Raw genomic sequence first — 12,758 nt, 5'->3', positions numbered from 1 at the left:
GAAATCTTTGGAATATCAACAAAATGTCTTTAGCCCCCCCCCCAATTGTTAAATCAAAATGTTTAGATTTGTAAACTTTGTACTTAAAGCCCAAAAAAGCTATTTAAAAACAGAGGGAAGGTTTGCTGAAAAACTGGTCCCATGGTAAGGCACGTAGATGGGAGTGTGGTAATGAGGGGTTGTTCAGCTGCTTTAGATCACACATATGTGAAGAAACCCATCTTTACTCTCATGTTGCACTGCTTCAACATACACCAAACACAAACCAGCACCTCAATAGTAAGATTTGCTTTTTATTTACATACAATGTAAACATTCAACTCTTATCATGAATGCTCGTGTTGTAAAAGGCATGTTTGTAAAAAAACTCTTGGCGATTTTTCCTACGTCAATCCAGAAAAGTTCCTCCTGGAACCAGCGGGGGGCGCTGCGCCGACTGAAATGGAGACACGCGGGACGCGGTTCTGACCTAAACGGCTACGAATATAAAACTTCTCGGTCAGCAGCTCAAACCGACGCTGATGATGTTTAGAATCACTAAGATCCCTTTTTTTTTTTTTAACGCTGGCTCCAACATCAAGACTTTTTACAGGAAATAATACAAAAAAACGTAGAACTAATACTGGAAATAAATGCTGGTCTTTTACCCTGCATTGACCTGTCCGTCTGCTTCAGCGTTCCAGTGCAGAAAGCTGCTTTTTTGCCTGTTTTCTCACAAAAATAGAGTCTAGAAAGTATCTGAGTTCATGTGATCGTAAGGGTGAGTGGTTTTGGTTGGAGGACCAGTCGCTGAGCACCGACGCACTCGGGTTAATCCAGTTTTTCACGAGACTTCACATGACCGTAGCTCTTAACACTAAACCTGACGACGTCTTAACGCTCAAAATCAGCCAAAGCAAATCGATAAATTATAGATAGGAGGGGAATTGGAGGGAGGGGGCCGGCGGCTCGGCGTCCAGTCAGTCCCACTCGATGCCGAGTTGCTCACAGCTGACATCCCACAGCTTCCTCGCCGTCTCCGAGCTCCGTCCCTGAGGGGCCACGAAGGCCGGGGAGCAGTCACTGCACGAGAGGAAGAGGATGAGGGTTCCTGCTGTTCTTCATCAACACTCTTTTGTTTGTATGTGGGCACTTAAAGCATATTTAAAACATTTGAAAACGGAATAACTCTATTTAAAGTCAATTTTCAAAAGTGCAGCAATTACTGAACCAAGTGGGTAAAGAGACTAGAAAATTCAGATTTGGAGAGAAACGGTTGACTGTACATCAAACTGGACTGAGGCCCCTCCACCCTGGCGTTCCAAACAGGAAGTACCCTTAAAATCCCATAGACGTCTACAGAGAAATAAAAAGCTCTTACTGTCATTCTATTGGTCAGAAGAACCATTCTGGACCTGATACCTTTTTTCTTTAAACATGTTCTTAACAGTCCTCCCTTTTTCATGGTCATTTTTCTGAAGTCCAAATTATAAACTGATCAATCGAAAGCCTCAATAAAAGTAGGTGGAGCCTGCTGCCCCCAACGTTGAGTAGCACGCCGTCAAGTTATAGGGGTCGGCCTTCCAACAAGCTTATACCTGATTGGTTGTCATAGCAACTTAGACTCAGACTGACTCGGACCAATCACTGCTCACTGAGGACGTCTGGCTCCAACATGGCCGCGTCCATAATCGCCAAAGATGGCAGCTCATTTGACCTCATCTGGTTGGAGCCGGAGGTCGGGACGTCCCTGACAATGTGGAGAAAGTGGGATCCAACCCCTTCAAAAACAGAGATCCATCAGTCTGAGAAGGTTGTTTTCTACAGTTTTTGGGTCCCAGAAGAACTTGGGAAGGTGGAGAAGACCCCCAACCAAGGAACTGACACCCCACCCCCCACCCCCACCCCCCACCGCCCGAAACTGCCTCACACCTTTTGTGGTTTCGGTTTGAAGTGTCGGATCTTTTTGCAGGTTTTCCCAGAAACACAGGGGCTGAAGTGATGTTTTAAATAATAAAGGAGCACAGATTATCTAATGGCTTTTATGTGTCTATACTGACTCACAGCAGCTGCACTGGGACCAGTTTTATGTCTCCCAGAACCGCTCTGCTGTGGACTCGTTGGACCCCCCGATGGCTTTCGTTACCTGAAATGCTTCCCAGAGATGGAGTGCAGCTCCTCTGCCGTGGCGCAGTAAATGCTGGTCTGGGCTCCTTCCCGCGGAGTCTTCAGGAACACGGAGAAGACGGAGAACAGGATGGTCATGATGGTCGAGTGCCTGGTCAGGTCGGAGTTCACCGTCCCCGGGTGGACTGAGTTCACGGTCACGTCTGTGCCTGAGGGAGCAGAAGGGTTTCATCCCCACATCTCTGCTTGTTGGTGTGGCATTGTGCTGGTGCCGCCGTCCGTACCGTTGAGTCTGCGAGCCAACTCTCTGGCAAACAGCACGTTGGCCAGTTTGCTTTGGCAGTAAGCCAGCCCGCTGTTGTAGCTGCCCTGGCTGTGGAGGTCGTGGAATCGGATCCAGCCGAAGTTGTGCGCCAGAGAGGAGACGACCACAATGCGGGCCGGTGCGCTGCGCTTCAGCAACCCGACCAACAGGTACGTCAGCAGGAAGTGGCCTGCAGGTGATTCAGCAGGCTGTTCTGTTACTCTTTTGGATCAGAAGCATGTGGCGTCATACCAAACCTCACCACAAGGGGGCGTCTGAGTTTTCTCATGTTTGATTTTTATAACACTGCTTTTTCCCTTGTTGCTTAAAAACTCAAGAAATTAGATCAAACCAAAGCTTTACCATCATTCTCACAACAATGTCTCTATTGGAAAGTTGCCATGGCAACTTTGAAACTGCAAGAATGCTAGCTTTTGTCCACAGCTGCGAAAAATCTGATGCAAAAGAAAATTATGGAGGATCAACATAACACATTTAGTTATAATTAAGTCAATTTAATCAGTTTTGCTCTCTGATAAATTATTGGTAAACCTGACTGTTTCCATGGTAACAATTTAGAAGGTTTGTACAATGAGAAAATCTACGGGACAGAATTTGCATGTTTGGTATAAAATATGTTGACTTTTTTTTTTTTTTTGACTGACACGTAAAAATGTCCTCAAATATTTAAGCCTAAAACACAATTTTTTTTACATTTAAACGTATAGGTTCAAAGCACTAAAATAAAATTTTATGGTAAAAATTACAGCAGCTAGCAGTGTTGTGTGGCCCGTAGGCGCTACCTGCCCCCGCCCTCCCCACCACCCTTTGACCTGCCCTCTCTAGCTGAGCGGCTGCTACACGCCCCCCCTTACTCTCCCCCTTCTGCATTTGCCACCGTGGTCGAGAAGCCCCTGGCTGCAGTGTGCGCATCCATGTGGGCGGAGTTAAAGGCGTTGAGGCACGCCTACTTTATGGGATTTATCGTCACAGTAAAGATTCAAAAGCACTAAGGCTGTTTCCAAATTCGAGGGCTGCACCCTTCAGCGGCCGGTTGTTGACGGCTGTGAATTTGGACGAGTGTAGCCTTTAGATAATGCCAGGCGTTCCATCGGCGAATGTCCTGTCGCCTAGCAACCGTGAACCAGGCATGGAGCTCAAAATGTTCCTGGTTTATTTGATCCAACTTTTAATCTTGGAGGTGTAATTATAAAAAGGTGTAATTATCTCCAACTCCGGGGTCCCGCCTCCCATTCCGCCATTGTTGTCAGAAAATCCCTGGATTGGTCAACGATTGGTCTAGACTCGTCCAAATTTTACAGCCGTTAATATCCAGCCTACCTGCTGGACGAAAGACCCGGCCAACGTCAACCGGGAAGGCCGCGGCCCTCGAATTTGTTCACGCCCCTTGAAATCTGGAAAAAAGAAGGCCGTCTTTGTTGGCCGCATTTGAAGGAGTCGTTGAATTTGGACAGGACTCTGACAGCAGACAGTTTTCACAATGGCAGCTTCTCTGTTGGTTTTAGCTCCATAGGAGGCGACGAACACGTCTGTAAGTTTTAGAAGAGTCTGCAAAAGTCAACTTTTGGATTTCCTTGGCAACGGGTTTGTTGTGACTACACCTACATTCCTGACATAGTAGTACTGTTCACGGTGTTCACCAAGTACCAGGTACAGTCTGTTGAAATTATTTTTTTGACAATTACCTTTTTGCTCAAAGGCTCAGCAAGAAAGGAGTGAAAACAATCTTCTCCTTCGGTGCCAAACCGCTACAGGAGATGATGATCACTTTTTTAAAGTATGTCTGTGGCGCCATACCCAGATGATTGACTCCGATGTGCATCTCAAAGCCGTCGACCGTTTTCGTGTAGGGGCACATCATCACGCCGGCGTTGTTGATGAGGATGTGGAGCTGGTGGACTTCTGCAAAGGAACGGAGGACAGAAGAAGCTCCAGACCTTCAGGTTCTGCTGTTTGGATGGAGAACAGTTCCCCCTGAGTCACCTCTGAGGAATTTCTGAGCGAATGCTCGGATGGAGCAGGTGTCCGCCAAGTCCAGCTCTCGAACCTCCACCTGAGCCTTGGGGCACTCGGCTCGTATACTGGCTGCCGCCTCTTCGCCCTTTTCTGTGTCTCGGCACGCCATGATGACCCGAGCTCCTGAGAGACCAGCAAAACCGACACGGTAAGGAGACAAAAACCCATTCTGTGTAGAGTTCCAGCTTTAGATGAACTGATTTGACTGCGATGTGGACTCAGGAATCCGTATGTGAGAATCTAAATGAACCACGAGCTTCTAAAACCTCTTTGCTAGAATCTAAAGTAGCTGCTGTTACAAATTGATTCTTTATTGAAGATTTTGTTCATGACCTGTTTCTTTCAAGTCCCACCAGAGAGTTTGAACACTCTGCTGTGCTTTGGGTCTTTGCTCAAGCTTTGACTTGAGGACTTGGGGAAAAAACCTGAGCTTTAATATGAGGAGTCAGAGAGAAGACCTAAGTCTAGACTCCAGGAGTCGGACAGAAGACATGAGCTTGGACTCGATGACTTGGGCAGAAATACCTTAGCTTTGAGTCAATTTATTGGAGGAAAGACCAGAGCTTTGACTCAAAGAGTTGCTGAAAGGACATGAGCTTTGATTTGAGGAATTGGGGAGAAGACCCAAGCTTTAACTCGAAGAGTCAGAGAAGACCTGAGCTTTGACTCGTGTGGTCGAAGAGAAGATCTGAGCTTTGACTCGTGTGGTCGAAGAGACGATCTGAGCTTTGACTCGTGTGGTCGAAGAGACGATCTGAGCTTTGACTTGGGGAGTCTTAGAGAAAACCCGAGTTTTAACTGAAGAAGTTGGGAAGAAGCCCTGAGCTTTGACTCGATGAATTGGGAAAAACCCAAGCTTTGACTTGAGGATCCGTTGGAGAACATAAGACCCGATGACGAACTCAGGAAATAAACCAGATTCTTGTCAAATTGAAAATGGATTTGCAATTTGTGAAATCATCACCCTTCCACCCATGACAGAGGCCCATGAGTCAACGGTAGCTACCCGAGGCCTGTAGAGGCTGATATTCCTTTGGTCTGGTCTTGAGGTGAACTGGCTGAGATGTTTGTCCCCCCCTCCCATAAAATGATGTAAAATCAAGAGTTTTGTCTGAAATGAGGTAATCTGGTTAAATTAAATGTACCACCAGTGTAGTGTCTGCCCTGAGACTGGGAGGTTGTGGGTCTGAATCCACGGTCTGGTCATAGACACTTTCTTTGGATTGTGAGGGGTGACATGTTGATGCAGTGAGACCACTAATAGGACTTGGACAGCACCCGGGTCTCCTCGGACCCTACTCACCTCTCAGGGCCAGGTCCAGCGCGGTCTCCTTCCCGATGCCGGTGTTGGCTCCGGTGATGAGTACCGTCTTCCCGTCCAGGCGGCTCGCGGTCCTGCACGCGGCTCCAGCTGCATATCTTCTGTTCAACAGAGACAGCTGTTTTAACCCAACCCGGAGCGGCACGGCACGGTTTCCGTCTGAACGAGTGATTTCTCTGAGCCACACGGGTTAATTATTCATGGACAAACTTGGCGGAACGGCGCGGATCGTCGGGTCGAGCGACCCACGCCACCGAACGGGCCCGCCCCGCACCCAATGGCCCCGCTCCGCTTACGCATATTAATTGGACTCCTCCCACGTGCGGGCACCTGATAGGCCCGAGCAGCTCAGACGGAAGGCGGCCGCCTCATCCCGGTGCTCAAACGTTTTTCTGATTCACTCAAAATTCCGTCACCGTTTAGCGGATTTGAGACAAAACTCACACCGAAATCAAAGCGGCTGACTCAAATAAACACCTCTGGGGTTAAAAAGCAAAGCCAGCCTCCGTGCTGATGACGTCACAGCAGTGCAGGTACCGCGATGGGGGGACAGCGGGTCCCCGCTGCAGCTCACCGTATGTGCGGAGCGAACAGCAGCAGCAGCAGCGTCACCACCCCGATCCCCGCGATGATCACCAAGACCCACATCTGAGCGCTTCCACGGGCCTCTGCCTCCGGCCGGACGTCAGGGATGTGTGGGCAGAGCGGGGCTGAGCAGCTGATGTCAGGGCTGGAGGGGCGCAGCGGCACCGAGAGCGCACGTGCAAAGGATTGTGGGATTGTAGTCATTGTTGTGTTTTGTAGTCCTTTACATTGGAGGTCAAATACAAAAAAAATGTTGTTTTTTAATTTCACGTAGCAGCAGGAAAGATTAGAATGAATGCCAAAAGATATATATACAAACTAAATGTGTTTAAAAAACAGTAAGAAAAATCGTAAAGGATGAGTGAGAAACGGTTCATTATAAAGGAATACAAAACTATAGTTTAATTTAAGAAATGTAATGCCAGAATTCGAAGTAAAACATGGAAAAATGTCAATTATTGTAGATTGAATTTTGTAAAAGAAATTGGAAAAAAAGACAAAAACATATAAACACAACAGCTAAATCTAAATCCTCCCACAGCCTTATATTTTGCAAAAAAAATTTAAATAAATGTATATACATTTATATGATTTATTATCATTTGAACAATTATTATTATTATCACTAGAATCAATTACCATTTAAGTTGCCGTTATCACTTCATAAAACTGAAAGCTGCCTCTGGTTATTTCTGTATAACATTTATTTAGAATATCTATTGCATTATTATACGTTGTCCTCGAACAAAATAAGATAAAACATTCAAATAATATTAACTTTTTAAAAACTAAAAATGCATTTTCAGCACAAAAACTCAATTTGTAGTGAAGGTTTTATTTTATTTTTACAAATATCCTTTTATTTATTAAAATAATAGTAAGTTGAGTAACACATATACCAGTAGGCCTATTTGAATCAGTTGCAAAAATTGAATTATAGAAATCGCATCTAATTTAATTTTAATTGTACACATAAATTTAAATCAAAACATTTTCTTTCTTGTAACTAAAGATTCAATTTAGAACTCTTCTGTTTAACGAAATCAATAAACTACACTTCCCAATTTCCCCTGGAGCCAATGTTAGGTGTCTATTTAACTGCCTGACTAGAAATCTTTACTCTTTTCCCTTTTAAAATTCCGATAAGCAATATTGTGTGATACAGTTCATAAAAAATAAATTTAAAATGGTATCTTTAACACTATTTTAATTTTTAAATGTGTAAAACACAACCGATTATTTCATTCTTTTACGGAATTTTAGTCCTTTTGGTCACGAGGACCATCATGCGGAAGAATCCCGGGTTCTGATGATGAAGGAAGCAAAACAAACAGATTATCTTAACCTTTCCACCTACAAAAAAACCTTTTAAGACTCTTGAATATATCTATATTCAGGAGGAGCAATAATAACTGTATTCAGGAGGAACTATCCGGGTTGATCCCTGAGAAATGTCGTCGGAGGAATTCGAGAAGTTGCAGGAAATCTACAGATCTTTGTACGAGGAGCTGAAGTTAATTCCTGACAGAGCCGCGAAATGTCACGGAGGTAAACGAGGATCATGTTCTTTGTTGCTCATTGTGTTCTTAAAATCTCACTAAAAAACAAAGTGAAAGAGGTTTCATTCAAGATCATTCATAGGTTTCATCCAACAAATCAGTTTATGCAAAGGCTAAAAACAGAAAAACTGTTCTTTCTGTTTTCATTTGAGGAAACGTTGTTGATGCATATTTTTTGGGACTTGCATGGAAAAAACATCTTATTTGGTTTCATTAATTATGATAATAAACATTCGTCTTAATTTGATTTAACGAATCTCCTGATTTTACTAAGTATTTTATTCACAAAACTAAATTTAGCAATAAAGCTCCCAATTGTTTTGATTGATCGACTTAAATTAGATTTTACTAACAATCCATTTCCCCCAATACAAACAAAGAAGCAATTCATACTTGTCATTTTGCTCAGGTTTGTCATTTCATATAACTTTATTTTTGTATATTTATCCCTCTGGTGTTTATAATTGATGTACAAGGTAATGGTCTTTATTATTTACTGTACGTCTCCTGGGTTATGAATGAATAAAACTAACAAAATCTCACTCTGATCATCTTTTGATCTATTTCCAAAGTCGTCTTAAATTATGATCATGTTTTTTTTTATTTAGCCAAGAAGCTGTGTCGTTTTCTAGGACAGCAGTTTGTTAGAAATTTGCGTCAGAGTTGTGGGCGGGACTGTCGGCAGGAGTAAGCCCACCCCCACTTCCCGTCACCCGTCTGTTTACACGCTCTCCTGCTTACAGCCTCTCACACCCTCAACCTGACGTTACAGGTGCAACACATCGCAAATATACGTTTTTCAAACTGCTTTTTTTTCCGTCCGCTCCCGATTCACAACGATTTGAATAAAGAATTACTCAGAAAGGCAGTTATAAGCTACATGTTATACATGTCCCCCATCGTTTTCATGGCAGTGGGTGTTTGAAAGGATGGATGGATGGAAGGAGCCTCTGTAACCTGTGTGCTCTGGTCTGCAGAGGAGAGGAAGAGGCTGGTGAGGAGCTTCGATGAGCGGCAGGGAGAGGCTGAGGAGGTGGTAAGCAGATGTCCTCCTTCCTGACGGCTCACATTCATGGAGTCATTTTGCGGTTAAACACAACAGATGGCACATTCATTATTAAATATTAATTTTTAAAAAAGGCTTTGAAAAAATCAAACTGGGGTTTTTGGTGCTACAGTCAAGAACCAGCGAAGACTTGAAGTCAAAGTTCAAATATTTGGTTGCGTTTCACACACAAAAATAAGAATATTTGATCAAATTTTGTTCATCTCTTCCTGTTGGAGGGAAAACGAGCTTCTAGTTTCACATGAAGTCATTGTGCGTTTATCAGCTGATTAACCTTTAATTTCTTTTTTTCATACTGTTTTTACATTTATTTGAAATGAACAGTGTGATTATGGTTACATGGTTTGCATGCAGCTTTAAGTTTAGTTTTCTATTTTAAATTTCTTTTTGTTCTTTTCATTCATTTGAAATAAAAGAAAAAAATGTTTTATTGTTTTTTCCCCTCTTTTTTATTTTTATTTTTTACAGCAAACAATACCAAAAAAAAGAAAAGCAAAGAACAACAAAACAAACAAATACCCTGCAGATTTTACAATTAAATGTTCAAGTAGAGGTTGACTTGTCTATAGAAATAATCCATTAATGGTTGCCATGTCTCAGGTGTAATTTCTTTTTTAACTGAAGAGTTAATAATTCCATTTTTCTTGAACCTTGTCGGCGTTTCTATAGTCGTTTCAGACGCTAAAATCCATCTTTTTGATCAAATGGACTTGGATTTTCTCTCACAGTTGCAGGGCATGGAGGACGAGCTCCGTGCGGCGCCGGCGTCCTACAGAAACGCCATGAGCACCAAGCTGCGTCTGTACCGCAGAGACATCGGCAAACTGCAGAGGGACATGAAAACCTTTGCTCCCGGCTTCGGCCCCGCCCCCCTGACGTCTCACGGCGACCGCCAGGGCCTCTATTCACCCGAGAACCAGCAGAGTGTGAGTGTGGACCTTCACGCCTCACAGGTGTTCTGGAAACCTCCTGACTTCCTGTTTGTCCCTGGGGGGTGCAGACACACCTGCAGTCGCAGAGGTCGCTGCTGCTTCAGGGGACGGACTACCTGAACAACGCCACGCAGAGCATCGAGCGCAGCCAGCGCATCGCCGTGGAGACGGAGCAGATCGGTACAGACATCATCGAAGAGCTGGGGGGGCAGAGGGAGCAGCTGGACCGAACCAGAGACAGAGTGAGGCCGCCGCCTCCTCCTCCTTTCCTCCTCCTCCTTTCCTCCTCCTCCTTTCCTTCTCCTCCTTTCCTTCTCCTCCTCCTCTTTGTCCTCCTGCTCCTTTCCTCCTCCTCCTTTCCTTCTCCTCCTCCTCTTTGTCCTCCTCTTCTTCCTCCTCCTCGTGTTCCTCCTCCTCCTTTCCTCCTCCTCCTCCTTTCCTCCTTCTCCTTCTCTTCCTCTTCCTCCTCCTCTTCCTCTTCCTCCTCCTCCTCCTCCTCCTCCTCCTCCTTTCCTCCTCCTCCTTTCCTTCTCCTCCTTTCCTTCTCCTCCTCCTCTTTGTCCTCCTCCTCCTCGTGTTCCTCCTCCTCCTTTCCTCCTCCTCCTCCTTTCCTCCTCCTCCTCCTTTCCTCCTTCTCCTCCTCCTTCTCTTCTTCCTCCTCCTCGTGTTCCTCCTCCTCCTTTCCTCCTCCTCCTCCTTTCCTCCTTCTCCTTCTCTTCCTCCTCCTCTTCCTCTTCCTCTTCCTCTTCCTCCTCCTCCTCCTCCTCCTCCTCCTCCTCCTTTCCTTCTCCCGCGTCACTCGTTTCGTTTCTTCCTCTGTTCAGTTGGTGAACACGGGAGAGAACCTGAGTCGAAGTAGGAAAGTTCTGCGGGCCATGTCTCGGCGGTAAGCTCACCCACCACTCGGGTTGATTCAAAGGGTCACGTGTCAGTCAAAAGGGCCACGCCCCCTTTGTGCCCAGCATTTATGTACAGTACTTTAAAAAAACATAAAAGCACATAAACATGAACACAGTCAAGAGTTGGAGAACAGGAAGAAGAACAGGCTTTGGATCCAGACTATAAAAAGTCTCCCTCAGACAGCCCTCAGGTGTGGAAGCACACCTGAACGTCTGAGAACGAGGGCGTGTTCACTCTCAGCGGAGCGAGGACAATCGTTTTATTGAAGCAGAGTATTATGGGTAAAGCAAGAACTGCTCATAACACAAGAAGGTCACGCGTGGTAGAGTGTCCGCCCCGGGAATGTCAACAGCTGTAGAAGTTTATGGGATTTTGGCGTCTTAGAGGCCGCGGGCACTTCCTGTTTGGAACGCCAGGGAGGAGGAGTCACTTAGACCAGTTCGCATATACAATAATCAAATAAACGCTTAAATCCACCGATGATGAGGAGGGTCTTCCTCTCTGTCCTGCAGGCTCATGACAAACAAGCTGCTCCTGGCTGTCATCATTCTAATGGAGCTCGCCATCCTGGGCGCCGTGATCTACCTGAAGTTCTTCCGGAAGTGAGGGAGCGTCTGGAGAGGAGGAGCTTCTGCCCTGTAGCAATAATCCTGTTGGTGTGAGCGAGTCCGCTCTGAGACCAGGCCCTTCCTGAAGACGTCTGACTAGAGAAGCACCTCCTTTGACCTCACAGAAGCTCCTCAGAGGGACGTTTGCTCTTGCCAGGGGTTTTCTGAAGGTCACGGGGTCAAAGGTTTCGAGGTCAAGAAATTTCTCTGTTTGGCTTTGAAGGCCTGAGATGAAGCCAGAACGCTCACAGTAGTAGAAATAACCCTGAGAAGTATTTCTGACCTCTTACACATGTGGCCAAATTTTCTTTTGCTCTAAATGTAAAACGAGGACCTAATCTATACGGTATGCCATTTCCTTTACCTACACATAAATAACACCACTTCCTGTTCAGTGCTTAGTTGGCTCCATTAAAGCTAACCTGCTACTCATCTGTTTGGTGTTATATCTAAAGAACGTTGCTGTGGAAAAACCAGAATATTCCTCCTCAAAAGATGTGGAAAAATCAACTGTTGCAGTTCCTCAATTGACCACTAGAGGCTGTTCCCCAAAGGAAGATATTTCCAATTTAGATGGCCTATATCCTGCTTTTCTGAAGCTTTTCTGTGTAAACTACATCCATGTGACAATAAATGACCTTTGGCACACTAAAGAACACGTATTTTAATGAAATATTCATTCTACCTGGAAATAAGACTCGATCTTGGAGGCTCCGCCTTTCGCTCCGTGTGGGTGGCGCTCAGGTTTTTAGAAGAATACTCAGAAATGCGTGAAAGGATCAAAATAACCGCTTTGGGGTTTTCTGTGAGGAAAAACATCGTAAAACACTTAAAAGTGGATTTTACAGGATAAAGGCCCTTTAAAAAGACTAACTTTACAACCATTATTTCTGCCTTTTATCATTAAGATGCACTGCAGGAGTTAGGAAATGAATGTAGAACACGTTATTTCTCGTCACTTTTGGCCTCTTGGAGCATCTCATTGAAAAACCAACATCTTGCTGTCAAAGCCCTGAATGAGCAGATTCCATCTCTTCTCTCCGTTTTTTATGTGTTCTTTTTCCAGCAGGCCCTTGTCCTCCTGACTGACGCTGGTCATTCCTTCCCGCTGTCGCCTTCTGCATTTTCAGCTGGAAGTTTGGTTTTTTAAAAGGATCATTTCCTCCTTAATCTTTTCTCTAGGCCGCTTTAGCTGGAACAGATTCAGTTGAAGCAACATTTTTTTGTTTGCTGCGTAATCTTCTGAATTTATTGATGCTCAAAATGTTTGCTTATCATAGATATTAACTTATTTTCTCATAGTAAATGATGCTAAAGTGCTTCTAAACTGATCCTTAGCT

At 44.7% G+C, this 12,758-nt stretch overlaps 2 protein-coding genes across 4 annotated transcripts; one reads left to right on the top strand and one right to left on the bottom strand.

Moving 5' to 3' along the window:
* Positions 1–273: 273 nt before the first annotated feature.
* On the bottom strand, positions 274–6,567 carry rdh12 (retinol dehydrogenase 12). Of its 2 annotated transcripts, none has more exons than XM_004082092.5 (7): positions 6,343–6,567; positions 5,751–5,869; positions 4,415–4,570; positions 4,229–4,333; positions 2,391–2,600; positions 2,126–2,315; positions 274–1,062 (listed from the first exon to the last, which is right to left on the bottom strand). In XM_004082092.5, the coding sequence occupies exons 1-7, from the start codon at positions 6,555–6,557 to the stop codon at positions 960–962; spliced, it is 1,098 nt and encodes a 365-aa protein (XP_004082140.2). In that variant the 5' UTR covers positions 6,558–6,567; the 3' UTR covers positions 274–959. The 2 variants fall into 2 exon arrangements, with proteins under 2 accessions (XP_004082140.2, XP_011488374.1); XM_011490072.4 differs by having other exon boundaries at positions 5,751–5,866.
* A 1,046-nt stretch (positions 6,568–7,613) lies between these two features.
* Positions 7,614–11,850, top strand: vti1b (vesicle transport through interaction with t-SNAREs 1B). Of its 2 annotated transcripts, none has more exons than XM_023951704.2 (6): positions 7,614–7,901; positions 8,890–8,948; positions 9,707–9,904; positions 9,979–10,152; positions 10,735–10,796; positions 11,323–11,850. In XM_023951704.2, the coding sequence occupies exons 1-6, from the start codon at positions 7,805–7,807 to the stop codon at positions 11,414–11,416; spliced, it is 684 nt and encodes a 227-aa protein (XP_023807472.1). In that variant the 5' UTR covers positions 7,614–7,804; the 3' UTR covers positions 11,417–11,850. The 2 variants fall into 2 exon arrangements, with proteins under 2 accessions (XP_023807472.1, XP_023807473.1); XM_023951705.2 differs by having other exon boundaries at positions 7,641–7,901; positions 8,827–8,948.
* The last annotated feature ends 908 nt before the right edge of the window (positions 11,851–12,758 follow it).

This window comes from Oryzias latipes, chromosome 22, assembly GCF_053564925.1.
Source record: "Oryzias latipes strain Hd-rR chromosome 22, Olatipes_Hd-rR_3.1".
Taxonomy (NCBI): Eukaryota; Metazoa; Chordata; class Actinopteri; order Beloniformes; family Adrianichthyidae; genus Oryzias; species Oryzias latipes.
This window is presented reverse-complemented; position numbering and strand designations above follow the sequence as displayed.